This window comes from Bombus bifarius, unplaced genomic scaffold (genome assembly GCF_011952205.1).
Source record: "Bombus bifarius isolate JDL3187 unplaced genomic scaffold, Bbif_JDL3187 scf7180000007984, whole genome shotgun sequence".
In the NCBI taxonomy this organism is placed as follows: Eukaryota; Metazoa; Arthropoda; class Insecta; order Hymenoptera; family Apidae; genus Bombus; species Bombus bifarius.
The window spans coordinates 5,160,635-5,173,720 of NW_022884367.1; the positions used below are offsets into that span (position 1 = coordinate 5,160,635).

Here is a 13,086-nt window from a genome sequence, read left to right on the forward strand (position 1 = left end):
CCATTCCCTTCCGTGGTTGGCAAACGAATATGAGAAACGTCCGTGCATGGTCTTCATATTTGGGTGACCTAGATTTTCGTAGCGCAGCTGCATACACTCAGATGGTGCATCGACAGAATGACCTTACATGCTCTTCTGCACTCCTACAGCTCTAGAGTAGATACGTATGAACATGAATATATGTATGTGCACGGTATTCTGCAAATTTCAACGAGACAGGTACACGCGAAATATCCGACTGACAAAATTAAATTTGTGGTTCTATAGAGCTTATTATAAAATCGATTTAGTTTTTGACGCGTTTCAACAGGCTGAGTTCCAGAAGCAGTCGAAGGAACATTTTTCATTTTATATTCCCGTAATTAGTCATTTAGTAATCAAAAATTCAACAGCTTCACGTATAATAGATATCGATCGTTTATTTATGATTAAGCACTACGTTTAGCTGAATATGTTTTACAGTGAAGAGCCATAACTGAATCAATAACCATAGCTTCACACGAGTCATTTCTTGTTGTGAATCAATTATGGAAATTAAACCTACTTTTCGGGTAACTTCTTTTTGTTCATAATAAGAAATATTTATTGATCAGGTTTTGTAATAGAAGCTACAATAAAACAAAATTATAATACGAAAATAATAACAAATAATAGAAACCAAAATATTGTCTCCGGCAATAAAACTTTTTAGTTTTAATAATTTTCTACTGCTTAATCCAAAAGCTCCAGAATCGCTTTGCGTAAGAATTCGACAATAATTAGAATGAATTTCGACTCATTACTCTCTGTTACTCTTAAGCAATTCAAGGATCGATCGATGAAGCCATCTCGTATTTTGCTATTTATTTTACTTTATCATATATTTACTAATCTTGTGATTGGTGATTGTTCTCTAAATGTTGAAAATTGCCTAACCAATTTCCTGGTAGTGAAAATGTTATTTGGATGGCTGCAAATGGCAAGTTTTGCTTTATTAGATGATGAAAGGTTGATGCGAAATGGTTAAAGGCCAGATCCGGCAAATTCATTTCGATAATATATCAGTGACGATTAAGAGTCATGTGGCGAAATTTTTTGGTATCTGACGAGTTGCTGTCTGGCACGGAGCCAAGCAAAATCGATCGGCGGTTAAAGTACATAAGCCTTCTGCTTCTTTATTTATTCACGCTACTTGCGCTATACGCTTCAACGAGAAGTCTCATAGTACGGAAGTTGCACATATCTGTGTATATGTTGCTACATGATATACGTGTATGCGAATGTTTGGCGCATCGATGACTCCGCCATCCAATGTATGTATATTTGCTTTCCATATTTTCTTGCGAGTAAACTAGGCGGAAGAAAATAATGGAATAATAGAAAAGATCCTCGTTTTCACAGTTGTTTGGCCATAGTCAGAGTTTGTTCGACGTAAAACTTCTATTCGTGTCTTTTCGTGACTACATTGCATTAGTCGGGAAGCATTACTTTGAGATATTTGTATTCTTTGGCAATGTTTAAAATAACAGTTATAACTGGCATTGTTCGAGATAATTGCTGCGGAAGTTCGTTTTGAGTTACAATCACAATCATATATTGTACCAACTGCTAGGATAGATATCAGTATATATTCTTATTTTCAAAAGCGTTTTATTATTAGTAGATTGCGGATTTTTATGCATTTATGAAATTTTAAGGCCAAAAAATACACAAAATTCACATAATATTTAAAAATATATGAAATATACAAGGTGTAGTATTTGTTATAATTAGGCTCCGGATATTTATGCATTTGTAGGAAATTTAAGATTCCAAAAAACTATGGAGTGCATATAATATGTACAAAAAATATATACAATGTTTGAAGTAGAGTATCGTTTCTTTAATTATGTTCATAAAAATATAAGGTTGCATAAACGTCCGCAGTCTAGTTAAATTATTTAGTAGGTAAAACAAATTTCTGTCTAGGTTCCATTATATAGTCATAAAAATATGAATTTACATAAATATTCGCATTCTGACTTTCAGGTTCTACGTACTTTATTTTCATAGTACCAGACTTTTGTATTATCAAATTTCGTATATTATTAAACAATAGGAAGTTTAATATACAAAACTTGTACTTTTTTTGTAATTTTTTAGTAAATGCTTTTAAAAAATATTTTTTTAGCCATTGCAAGTAATTTAGATCGTAATCGAAATAAAAATCAGAGAAAGTTATTGTATAAAAATATACAATATTACAATCACGTATATAGTTCACGTATAGTATATACAATATCACGTATTATAGTTTTACTGTAATAACAAATAATAAATACCAGTTGTTATATTTAATAGATTTTTTGCCTGCGTGTAGTAAATAAAGACAATCGTGAAGTGAAACTGACGCTTGGAACGGTCGTGCATTTCGAAAAGTGCTAACAAAGAGGTTGAAGTACAGCCATGTGTCTACTTGTCGGCGCTAGTCAACGTTCGTAGACGAGTGAACTTCAAGTACCACTTTAATCGCATTTAAATGTTGAAACTTCTTATTACCAGTGTTAAAATAACACAAATCTTTCAAACTAAAAATTACAATGTTATGAAATACACATACAAATTTGCTTAAAATAGGTAGTACATTAAAAAAAAAAATGTAAAATAATCTGATATGAAAACATGAATAGGAGATGGGAAGAAATAATTTGTATAATTAAAAATGTAGAATTATTGCCTTTATATCTTGTACGTCAGTACAATTATTTATGTTAAAGAATATTATAAATATTTGAAATTTATTCCCTTACTTGAGATTTAAGTTTCCTATAGTTCATGATTTTCTGTAATGTTTTTTTAATTTAATGGCAGTAAGTGGTTTAACGTTGCATTATATTTTGTGTTCCAGGTGGTGTTAGTTTTCATTCTCAGTATAGCATCGCTTATAATATACTTCATCGATGCCTCCAGGTAAGGAAACCAATTATTTTTCAATTAAAAATATTACATCAAACGTTGCGGTATATTCCTGTTTAAATAAATATCATTTTAATCCTATATAATAATTCCAGTATAATTAAAACGAAGTCTAATTTTCGTTATCTGTTCGTATACTAAAATAAGATTGTACAATTATGTTTGTATAAATCTGTTCATACAAAAGAATTCTACCCAGCAATCTAAATACACACAGGAGAACACACGACGGAACAATATTTCTCATCGCTGATTATGTTATTAGTGTTTGTTTGTTTGTTTGTTCACGGCAGTCATATAAATCGGCAAAACAAATATTAACGTAATTCCCTAACATCGATATGACAATTTTATGTTACAGCGAAGAGGTGGAACGTTGCCAAAAGTGGAGCAACAACATTACTCAGCAGATAGACTTAGCTTTCAATATATTTTTTATGGTCTACTTTTTTATACGCGTAAGTGTAAACACAACAATTTTCTCGAACATAAATATTGGTATAAATTTTCAAAATTTTCTTTCATGCTCACTGTTGATAGAGATGTGATACAATATTGTTTGAGAGTTCAAAGAAAGGGATAACATTGAACATTTATTTCGTGATAGTTTATCGCCGCCAGTGATAAGCTGTGGTTCATGCTGGAGATGTATTCGTTCGTGGACTACTTTACGATACCACCGTCCTTCGTGTCGATATATCTCGATCGGACGTGGATCGGACTGAGGTTCCTCCGAGCCCTACGACTGATGACGGTCCCTGACATCCTCCAGTACCTAAACATTCTAAAGACATCGAGTTCCATTCGTCTCGCCCAACTTGTATCGATCTTCATCTCCGTCTGGTTAACAGCTGCTGGCATCATTCATTTGGTAAGATGTTATTCGTTATTTCATCAACTCTAACCTTCCCTTTCTTGTTTTTCATTCCTCTCGTTCATGTCATTTTTTCACATGTGAATACTTAAGTAGTTAGTTACTGGTCGTCTTCGACCAGTAATTTTAAACAATCTTTCACTTTTCTCATATTCTTGTCTAAATCTTGCTTTGCTTAAAAAAGTTAAGGTAACATATTCAGCAATAAAAAATTATTGGATGATATTCTAGAAACCTGGAAAAGAATATTGAAGAATTTTTCGAGGATTTTTAAAACAAGAGCCTAAGAAAATTGCCGAAGGAGGGTCAAAAGTAATTAGAAATTTTATTGCAAAGTATAATACAATTACAAACATAATTCTTTTTACTTCATTGACGTTGTTATAACGATATCGACAATGTGAACATTGTTCTATATAAATAAATTTACAAATACCTGCAATTTTTTTACAGAAAAAATCGTTAGCTTCAATTAGAGAAAATTAATATTCAATTTGGTTTTTAATTTGCGATATGCTTGGTGGCGAGTTCAATTAAAATATTTTTGGGAGAATTTGATTTAAAATAGGTTTATGAAGTTTTCTAGTTACTATCACTGTTGTATATTGTTCAGTTTAAAAGGCACAAAGAAGTATATATAGAATAACTATTATGATTCTACGGAGAATTTTTTTTAATAAATTTGACAAATCACTGAGAGTCATTGTATCCAGAAGTATCTAAAGCAATATTTTAGATGTTGAATTATAAGTATAGAAACATTGTTTGCCGGCAGCTTGAAAACTCAGGGGACCCGTTCGAGTTCACGAACCCTCAACAGCTTTCGTACTGGACTTGTGTCTACTTTCTCATCGTGACGATGTCCACGGTAGGATATGGCGACGTTTACTGCCAGACGGTCCTCGGCCGCACATTCCTAGTATTTTTTCTACTCGTCGGTTTGGTAAGCCTTCTTTATATTATCTTTATACAGCCAAAATATTATGTTTAATATGTTACATGAAATAAATGACTCTCTATAGTTCAGTGTAGAAGAATCTCGCACGAAAAATCGAATTGCCTGAACATCGCAAATAAACTTTCTTAGTTCTTCAAATATCGTCTACTACGTCCTTGTATTTCACAAGATTCATTATCAAATTTAAACAGACAATTTGGTTTTTCCCGAGAAGTATTCGCAGTACGAGCTCTGTGAAACACGTGACCGTCATTTTTCATCCATAACTTATGTGCAGATGCATTTTTCTTTGCGTTATCGTGAGATTATTTTTGATAATCTCAATAACCGAGTATCATTGTCTTCGCAGTAATTTTACAGCGATACTCGCAATATTATTTCATTGTACATCAATAGTATTTTTATGATTATTAAAAGAACGATTGTTCTTTGATATTAACACGAGGAATTAGATCGAATATGTGAGTGTTTCGCAGAATTCGTGTCGTTAGAGTAGAACCTCGATCTCGCCATGAATTGGCAGATCAGATTTTCGTAACATTTACACATTTATTATCCTTGAGACACACAAAAACGGTGAATATTTCGACTGTGTACAATGTTCTCTGGTCAGCTCGATTTCTCGCGAAATGAATCAAAGATACTGCTTAACCCATTCGATGATGAGACATTCGTTTTCTTTCATATTTATAATGCGAATTTCTCTTTAATATTTCGCTTCTCTTATTTCTTAAAATATCAGAATTGCTATCTGAAAGAAATCCTTTTCTTTTGAAAACAGGAAATGATCAATTACTCTGTGCTCGCTGTCTGCGTTATAGTAAAGCTATAAATGTAAAATTATCTATATCTCTGTAATTACAACGTATATTAAATCCGTAGATGTTTTATAAAATTTCTACGAAAAGTTGCGAGTTGCTGAATTTTTACGAACTTCTATGATACTCCTTTTTTTACTAAATTACCACTCTCTGTAATTATAATTGAGTGATTGAACGTGAGCATAATTCAGATCCGTTTATCGTCCTCCTTAAAGGATGATCAGAAGGCAATTTTATTATATTTTCTAATATTTACGGGATCGTTGTTCACTTTCTTCAATATTTCTCTAACTAGATGACCATCCTATTCATCGCTATGAATAAATAACCAATTTTCCAAAACTAGCTAACAACCATGCAGAAATTTAATTAGCACGTTCAATTTCGAATCCAGAGAGACTAACATAACGCAAAAAGAAATTCCCGAAGACACATCTCAGCTAATATAAAGCGTGCATATTTTTTTTTCATTTTTTGAATAATTTTTACTAGGAGAAATTCGCATTTTATCGTGAAAGAGCACGAGGCAAAATGGTAAAATGGAGGCATAGACGCATAGATTTTCTATGTAGTTAAGGAACCATCGGAGAACAGTGTCACTCGTCGCGAAATCGATTGCTTCGTTTGAACGACGATGCGCAGTGTCTGCGAGAAGTGTGACTGGCCGCGAGTGTGCGTGCGTACCTGAGCGTGTGTGATCGATCGTAACAAATCACGTATTAATTTCGGTAGTCGATAGAGGAATAACGATACGAATTTATATTTTCATGGTTCGTTGAAACATATCTATATGTTATAATATATCTAGAAGAAGCCTGAGCATCGCCGTTTAAACGCGGGTATGCTAGCGTAACGTTTGTCTACAAATGTCATTTAGAATACGAGAGATCAGTTAACAGCATAGTAGACACTGTAAATTATCGAAACAAAGTAGGAGGATTGTTCTTTTCTTCGAAATCTAGGACCTCCGACAAACCTTACGCCAATCACGGTAGCCGTGTTTCTCGACCAGACGAGGAATAGACTCGTCTCTGTGAAAGATGAAGAATCACGATGCGTAATTAACCTACTGTTCAGCTCCAAAAATTAATGCACTTGTTTCCTAGTAATAATAAAAATAGACAACAATCTTAAATAGATCGATTATGCACGATTATAGTTCTTCAAATAAAATTGACTGGGAGAGTAAAATAAACATTTTCATCGAATTTTAGTATATTTCAACGTACTACTGTTGTCTGAATAGTTTCAGAATATAATTTTATAGCGATAATTTAGTTTTAATTACTTAAACAACGGAATTGTAACTCGAATAATTTAAACGAGTTATGTCACAATTAATAAAATACAAATAATATTAAACAATATAATTTGAATAACGAGGAGCATTTATTTTAATATTTTAATTAATCTCAGTTAATTTAATTCAAATTAAATGTAATAACGAAATTACTGCTAATAAGGCAGGTAAATTCACATTTTCTCTATTTTAACGGTTGCCTCTGCTCGCGCATATCGATCGTACAGAACGAGTCGATTCTTCGTCAGGCATCGAGACCCGGAACGTAAGAATTTCAACCGAAATCACAGGGCAGCTTCACACTTTCTCTATCTATCTATCTCTCTCTCTCTCTCTTTTTATACCGATTTGAATCGTACCTATTTAAATTGAGCCCCCACACCACGAGTCGCATATATAAACAATTTTATATATGCCATTGAGGAAAGGATATATCTCATTCATTAAAAGAAAAAGAAAACAAAAAAGAAAAGCAGAAAGTAATAAAAAGGAAAAGAAAACAAAACGAAACGCAGCTTGCTGTAGCTCGGTCCAATCCTACGCCGGCTTGGACCATTTTATATTTCTCGTAACAACGAGAGAAAAGCAATTGAAAATAAGGAAAGGAACAAAAAAAGAATACGTGAAAAAAACGGGAATAAACGAATGGATAAACAAAGAACGAGTAACGAGTAAGAGCTCGAAAGTTTTCTATAGCGATACTGGCTACCTGTGCCTTATGCCTATACCTCTATATGTGGCCGTAGTCGGGACCGTCTTGATATTTCGTATAATATTAATTACATAACCCTCGTTCCCCTACTTTTTACTAAAAGATGATTCCTATATTATTTTAACTATTGCTTTGTTATTTTTATTACAAGTCGTGCGAGATAAGTGCACTTTGGATGCAACTGTACATTTAGCTCTTGAATTTTCATAATCGTGTAAATCTTTGATTGACTTTATAACATAAGCAAATTCGTGATTTATAGATTCTTAGGCATTTCAGTAACTACGTCAATTTGTAATTACTGTGGATGTTTACACAAATTCATATTTTTACGAATGCAATTATTAGGAGAGGAAGCTATTGAGAATTATTTTATTTATTAAACATTATATGGAATAATATATTTTGGATATTTTACGTATTTCTGAGCGCATCCTGTGCATTTTTGTATTTTTACATTTCCCATAAATGCAGAAATATCGGCAGTCTACTAATAAGGATAAATAACGAATAACGAATAAATACGAGGATGATTAATGTAAAAGTAAGCGAAATAATTAGCCATTTTTTTATTTATGTTTAAAGATGCAAAACTATACGGAATATATTACGTACAATTATTACTTTGTACAATTATACTACATAGAAATATTGAAAACATCCAAAATAGAATATTTCACAATTCACGATATTTCATAAGTAAAATATATTTCTCCTCAAATTCTATTTCTTAATTCATCATCGTAAAAATGTAGATCTGCATAAACATTGACAATCTAATAATAAAAAAATATTGAAGAACTGTGAAACGGTCCGAACCAGTGCGGCGTTTCAACACACAAACGTACGTTCTCAACGAAAATGTTCGCCTTGGCTCGAAACTGTCCCTCAATTACGAGTTTCACGTCCTTTTTGTCATATCTGCGTGAATTATAATTCGCCAACTGGATTGAAGGCAACAATAGCGTAATTACGAGGGAATATGTGATACTTTGAGAATAATAGACGAAACGTTGATGACGGTGCCCGACGGCGACCTTCTATCGTTCTCGTAGCTACACGCCTCACTCTGTCGTACGAAAATTGAAAAGGTTTGTAGCGCGGATCGCCGCGGCATCTCGCGCTTCGAGCTCTCTCGGGGTAAAGTGGTCGGAGGAGAAAATTTCTCTGCTTATGCAGCTGTTTCAAACGTTTTTTTTCTGTTATCTCTATACGCTGTCTTCCCGACCGTAAAGGCTTTCTAAGTAATCTATTATGTCGTATAGCGGTTTATATGTTTGGCTTTCGATTACACCAGGTCATTCTTAAGAACGCTGGAAGATGGGGTATTATTCTGTTTAAATTTTGAAAGTCGAGGTCATCAGAAGTATATGGAATTGAAAAAAATTGAACGAGTAAAGAGTAATTTGTTATCCTTACGATCTAACACTTCTATTATATTCAAATTTGTGATGAAATGTTCTTGACTATATCGACGAACAAAGAACATTTGTATTTTTCTTGACATAACTCATGATGTTTTTTGAAACGTAAAGTAAATAAATATATATGGATCATATATGTATGTCTCGTTTTAATACATTTACGAATAAAACGACAAAATTATGACAACTCGCGAAACGTGATGCTTCGATATGTTAATGAGCATATGGTAAATGAGCTTTTTGTTCTGCGATTGTTCGACAGTAAACAGTAGTCGTTGCAGTTTCGAAAGAGAGAGAGACGACATATACAGGGAATTTTGGGACGAATTTGGCATTGGACAAAGAGAAATTAGCTGTCGCTACGGTAATGTGCTATTGTTTGTGTAAGTTAGGATATCCATTATGGAATTAGTGGAATAACACGAAATACGTAATTTCACCCGAAAAATATGAGATCATTCATATGAAGCTTTAGATGTTGAATGAGTTAGAAGCAAAGATATCGCTACAAACTTTATCATAATTTATGTTTGTCACATTAGATAAAAAAATGAACATTAAAAAAGAACTGTCTTTTTCGGTTTCAAAATTTAATTGTTATTCAAAATGGTTAATCGTAATAATTATCAAAAACGATTTCCATCTTTCTATCTAGAATTACAATTACAATTCTATAAGTACTTTTATCGTGTATCTCTAGAACGTTAATTTGTATCATTGAAAAGATTAAAATATTAATTTATATCAATTACATTCTCGTTACTCTTATGTTCAATTTCTCTAATTGTACTAGTAAAACAAAAATATAAAAAATAATGTAAATGAAAATATCTTAAATCCCTGTACGATCAATCTTTTTCAATTCGATATACTTCTGGGGCCGCATTCGTAAAATAGATCGACGCGAAATACCCCGTGCGTTTTTGGCAGAGATATATATCCATTCTATCAACTAACATTCAAGCATTTAAAACAGTAGAGCATCTCGATCTTCGGATATCTTGTTGCTGGTGAGGCGTTTAGTAATTTATCGCAGAGTAATGTAAATTAGCTTTGTTGCAGCAGCAAGCGTATACTACTTTCTCGCTGAATGAATCGATAAGAGAAAGTGGCTCGGTATGACGATCATACCGTATGTACCTTTAACAACATATTTCAACCTCGTTATCGCATACTCTAACTGTTTCTTTTCTAATTGCTTCCAATCTCTTGTACGAGTCTCGCCTTTATTCATAATCTAATCACTGTTCTTCCAACAAGTGTATCGATCATCATCGGTGATATGATATACGGTAAATCGAATCGTAGCAGATTGTTGATTTGATTTACCCTAAGAATTCATGCAAAATTCAACGACTAATTTTTGAACTAATAGGATCCTACGTTTGAACGAGCCTCGAGTCTTTTCAGGTTCATAAACTTGGTCAGATAACGTCTATCTAGATGACAGAAATTTTGATAAGTTTAAAGCAGAAGTTACTTGCATTTTATCCGTAAGTTGTTATATCTCGATTCGAGGCACGTTGTTCTTCTAAAAATCCTGAAACATTGATTCATACGTGTCTTATAATTCTCCCAGAAGGCACGAAGCCCAACGACTTTTAGTAAAATGTTGGTTTCTGTGCGAGCTTGATCTATGACTGTTCATTCTGTCTGTATGTTTATCTGTCTTTCTGCGAACGCTAACATGCTGCTAACCTTACTAACATTAGATACTTACGTACTTGTTTTTCTGCCCGCTTTGATTTTCGTTCTCAGATTGCCGTTGCGAAGCGTTCAACTTCTTTTTTTTTCCATATTGATTGTTCAAGATCCTCGATAATCTACATGTACAATTTTTCAGGGCAACTAGAAAACTAGGGATTAAAACTAGGAACTGAGAAATCTCGTATAATTTTATTTCTCACTCCAGGACACTTTCTTTCGAGTAATCACGATTTCTTATAAATCTACGAACACAAGGAATACACGTTTCTTATATAAAAAACTTCATTTGTTACTTATAGTGGATGTCAATTTTATCTTGTAGAATATCAGGTTACAACGTATTATGTTTTACAATAAAATGTCGTTTAATAGTTTCGATGTTATCGGTATTCTACTTGATACGAGGAACAATGTCCTCGTACCATTTAAAAGCGAGCTTGTTTTGGAACCTTCTCAAAACATTTGGCACTTGGTTGAAAGTATGATGTCACTGAGTTCTGGTATAACGTATGCAGCTCAAACAATAAAGAACCGCTTCAAACCGATTTCAGTAGGTTTCGTAGCTAAGAATGATAGGACAATTTTGGGCTGGGTTAACAATTTTATTAATTGAAGTTGGCAAGAGGGAAAGAGCGCGTAGCGAAAGAACGTAGAAAGAGTTTTTACCAAAATTAATTCGTTCTATATTTAATTATTCAGCGAAAGATTATGCAGCGTGAGGAGAGTGGCTTTGACAAATAACATGATCTTTTATTTTCCTCGTTGCCTAAATTCACTGTTTGTTTTCGATAGGAATACAGACGCTCATGTTGCGTTTTTAAGAGGGCGGAAGTTTATGAAACGAAAAATACTCAAACAAATACTCTTGCAAAGTTATCAAATAAATACACTTACAAAGTTTTTATTCAGCAAACATTACGAAAGTTATGATTGGCAATTGATCGTGGATTGGAATTAGCGAAGCATTTTCTGAAATGATGTTAAACTTTATATAATACTTTAAATTAATAATTTTCCTAAGCAGTTGATATACCTTACATGTTTGTAACATTGTAATAATTAACTAAATATGATTTCGTTTAAATAAACATAAGCTTTATAGATTTACTTGTCTTTCATTTAAACGATATCAATCTTAGTTTTCAAAGTGAACTTCGGCAAGCAAAGGAGAAAAGTGGTAACGTATCGTTTGTCGAAACACTCTCATCCTATATAATTTTTCAAAAGTATCTGTAAGAATTTTTTCAATCCCCATGTAAGCTATTTTTTTTTATTATTAAGGTCCTGGAGTCGTTTTACCAGCGATTTTATCAAATATATCCAAATCTGTCTCTTAATTAAGAATTACAATTTTCAAGCTCGGTCATTTTGTGTGTTATTACATTATTCTATACATGGTGTCCCTAAGGAAAGGATATCAATTAAACAAATTGAATATTCAAGCAAGGGTCTGTACATTATAACGATCTTGCAAAGTTTATGATAAAACAAGAGGAATATAATTTGCGACGAAACGTTTCAGCAAACGAGTGATCGAGAACGCCCTTCTAGCAAATTAATGTTCAAATACTAATTATTATCTTCTACTAATAATTGTGCTTATATTTTCGAATAAAAAGAACGAAGACGCAAATATTATGTATTTAAGTAATTAGTCTAGAGACAATTATTAGATAATAAAAATGATATTCGAACATCATTGTATATATGATCTAGCAATAAATTTCTCTTGCGAATCATTTCAATAATTTTGATTAAATGTTCGAATAATAAGAACGAAACTATATGTGATTAATGTAACAGTAGTTATTAGTTAACGGAAACAATCTTTCTTGTGGAATTATTGTCCTTTCATTTAGAGACATCTCGATCGAATTTCACTTTGTCGAAATTTGTTTTGCAATAAAATTCGACATAGAAATATCTCCTATCTACTGTACTTCACTATGATTTTCTTTAACCGCAGTGTCTTTAGTTGTTTGACATGTACGATGAATTTGCCTGACGTGTGATTTGCTCACTACATGACTAAAATAAATCGAAGGGAGCACTATGAGGTTTCTTAATGGTTCGGCCAAAAGTTCTTACCTCTCTGAGAATCAATTAACAAAATCAAACTAACAAAATGTTCACAGTGGTTCGTTGATTCTTTTACTATTATTATGACGAATAGAGATTCTAGAGATAGTAATCAAATTGCAAGTATGATGTAGCGCTTCCCTCGTTGCAGACCTCTACAGTAAAATCACTTATAGAAACTGCATCGATCAAACGCACGACTTTTGGCGAATTTCGAATTTAATCATTTCGATGCAAATGTTCTTCTCTGATCTGCAAACGTAGGGGTCTGCTATGC

The 13,086-nt window shown here is 32.9% G+C and overlaps 1 protein-coding gene across 50 annotated transcripts in view; it reads left to right on the forward strand.

The window, feature by feature from the left end:
* Positions 1-13,086, forward strand: part of LOC117204883 (calcium-activated potassium channel slowpoke) — a 106,035-nt gene that overhangs the window by 25,488 nt on the left and 67,461 nt on the right. For all 50 annotated transcript variants that reach the window (XM_033442718.1, XM_033442709.1, XM_033442708.1 and 47 more), the window contains exons 2-5: positions 2,867-2,928; positions 3,296-3,392; positions 3,542-3,805; positions 4,584-4,751. In XM_033442718.1, coding sequence (XP_033298609.1) covers positions 2,867-2,928; positions 3,296-3,392; positions 3,542-3,805; positions 4,584-4,751 — 591 coding nt within the window. The remainder of the gene's footprint in view (positions 1-2,866; positions 2,929-3,295; positions 3,393-3,541; positions 3,806-4,583; positions 4,752-13,086) is intronic.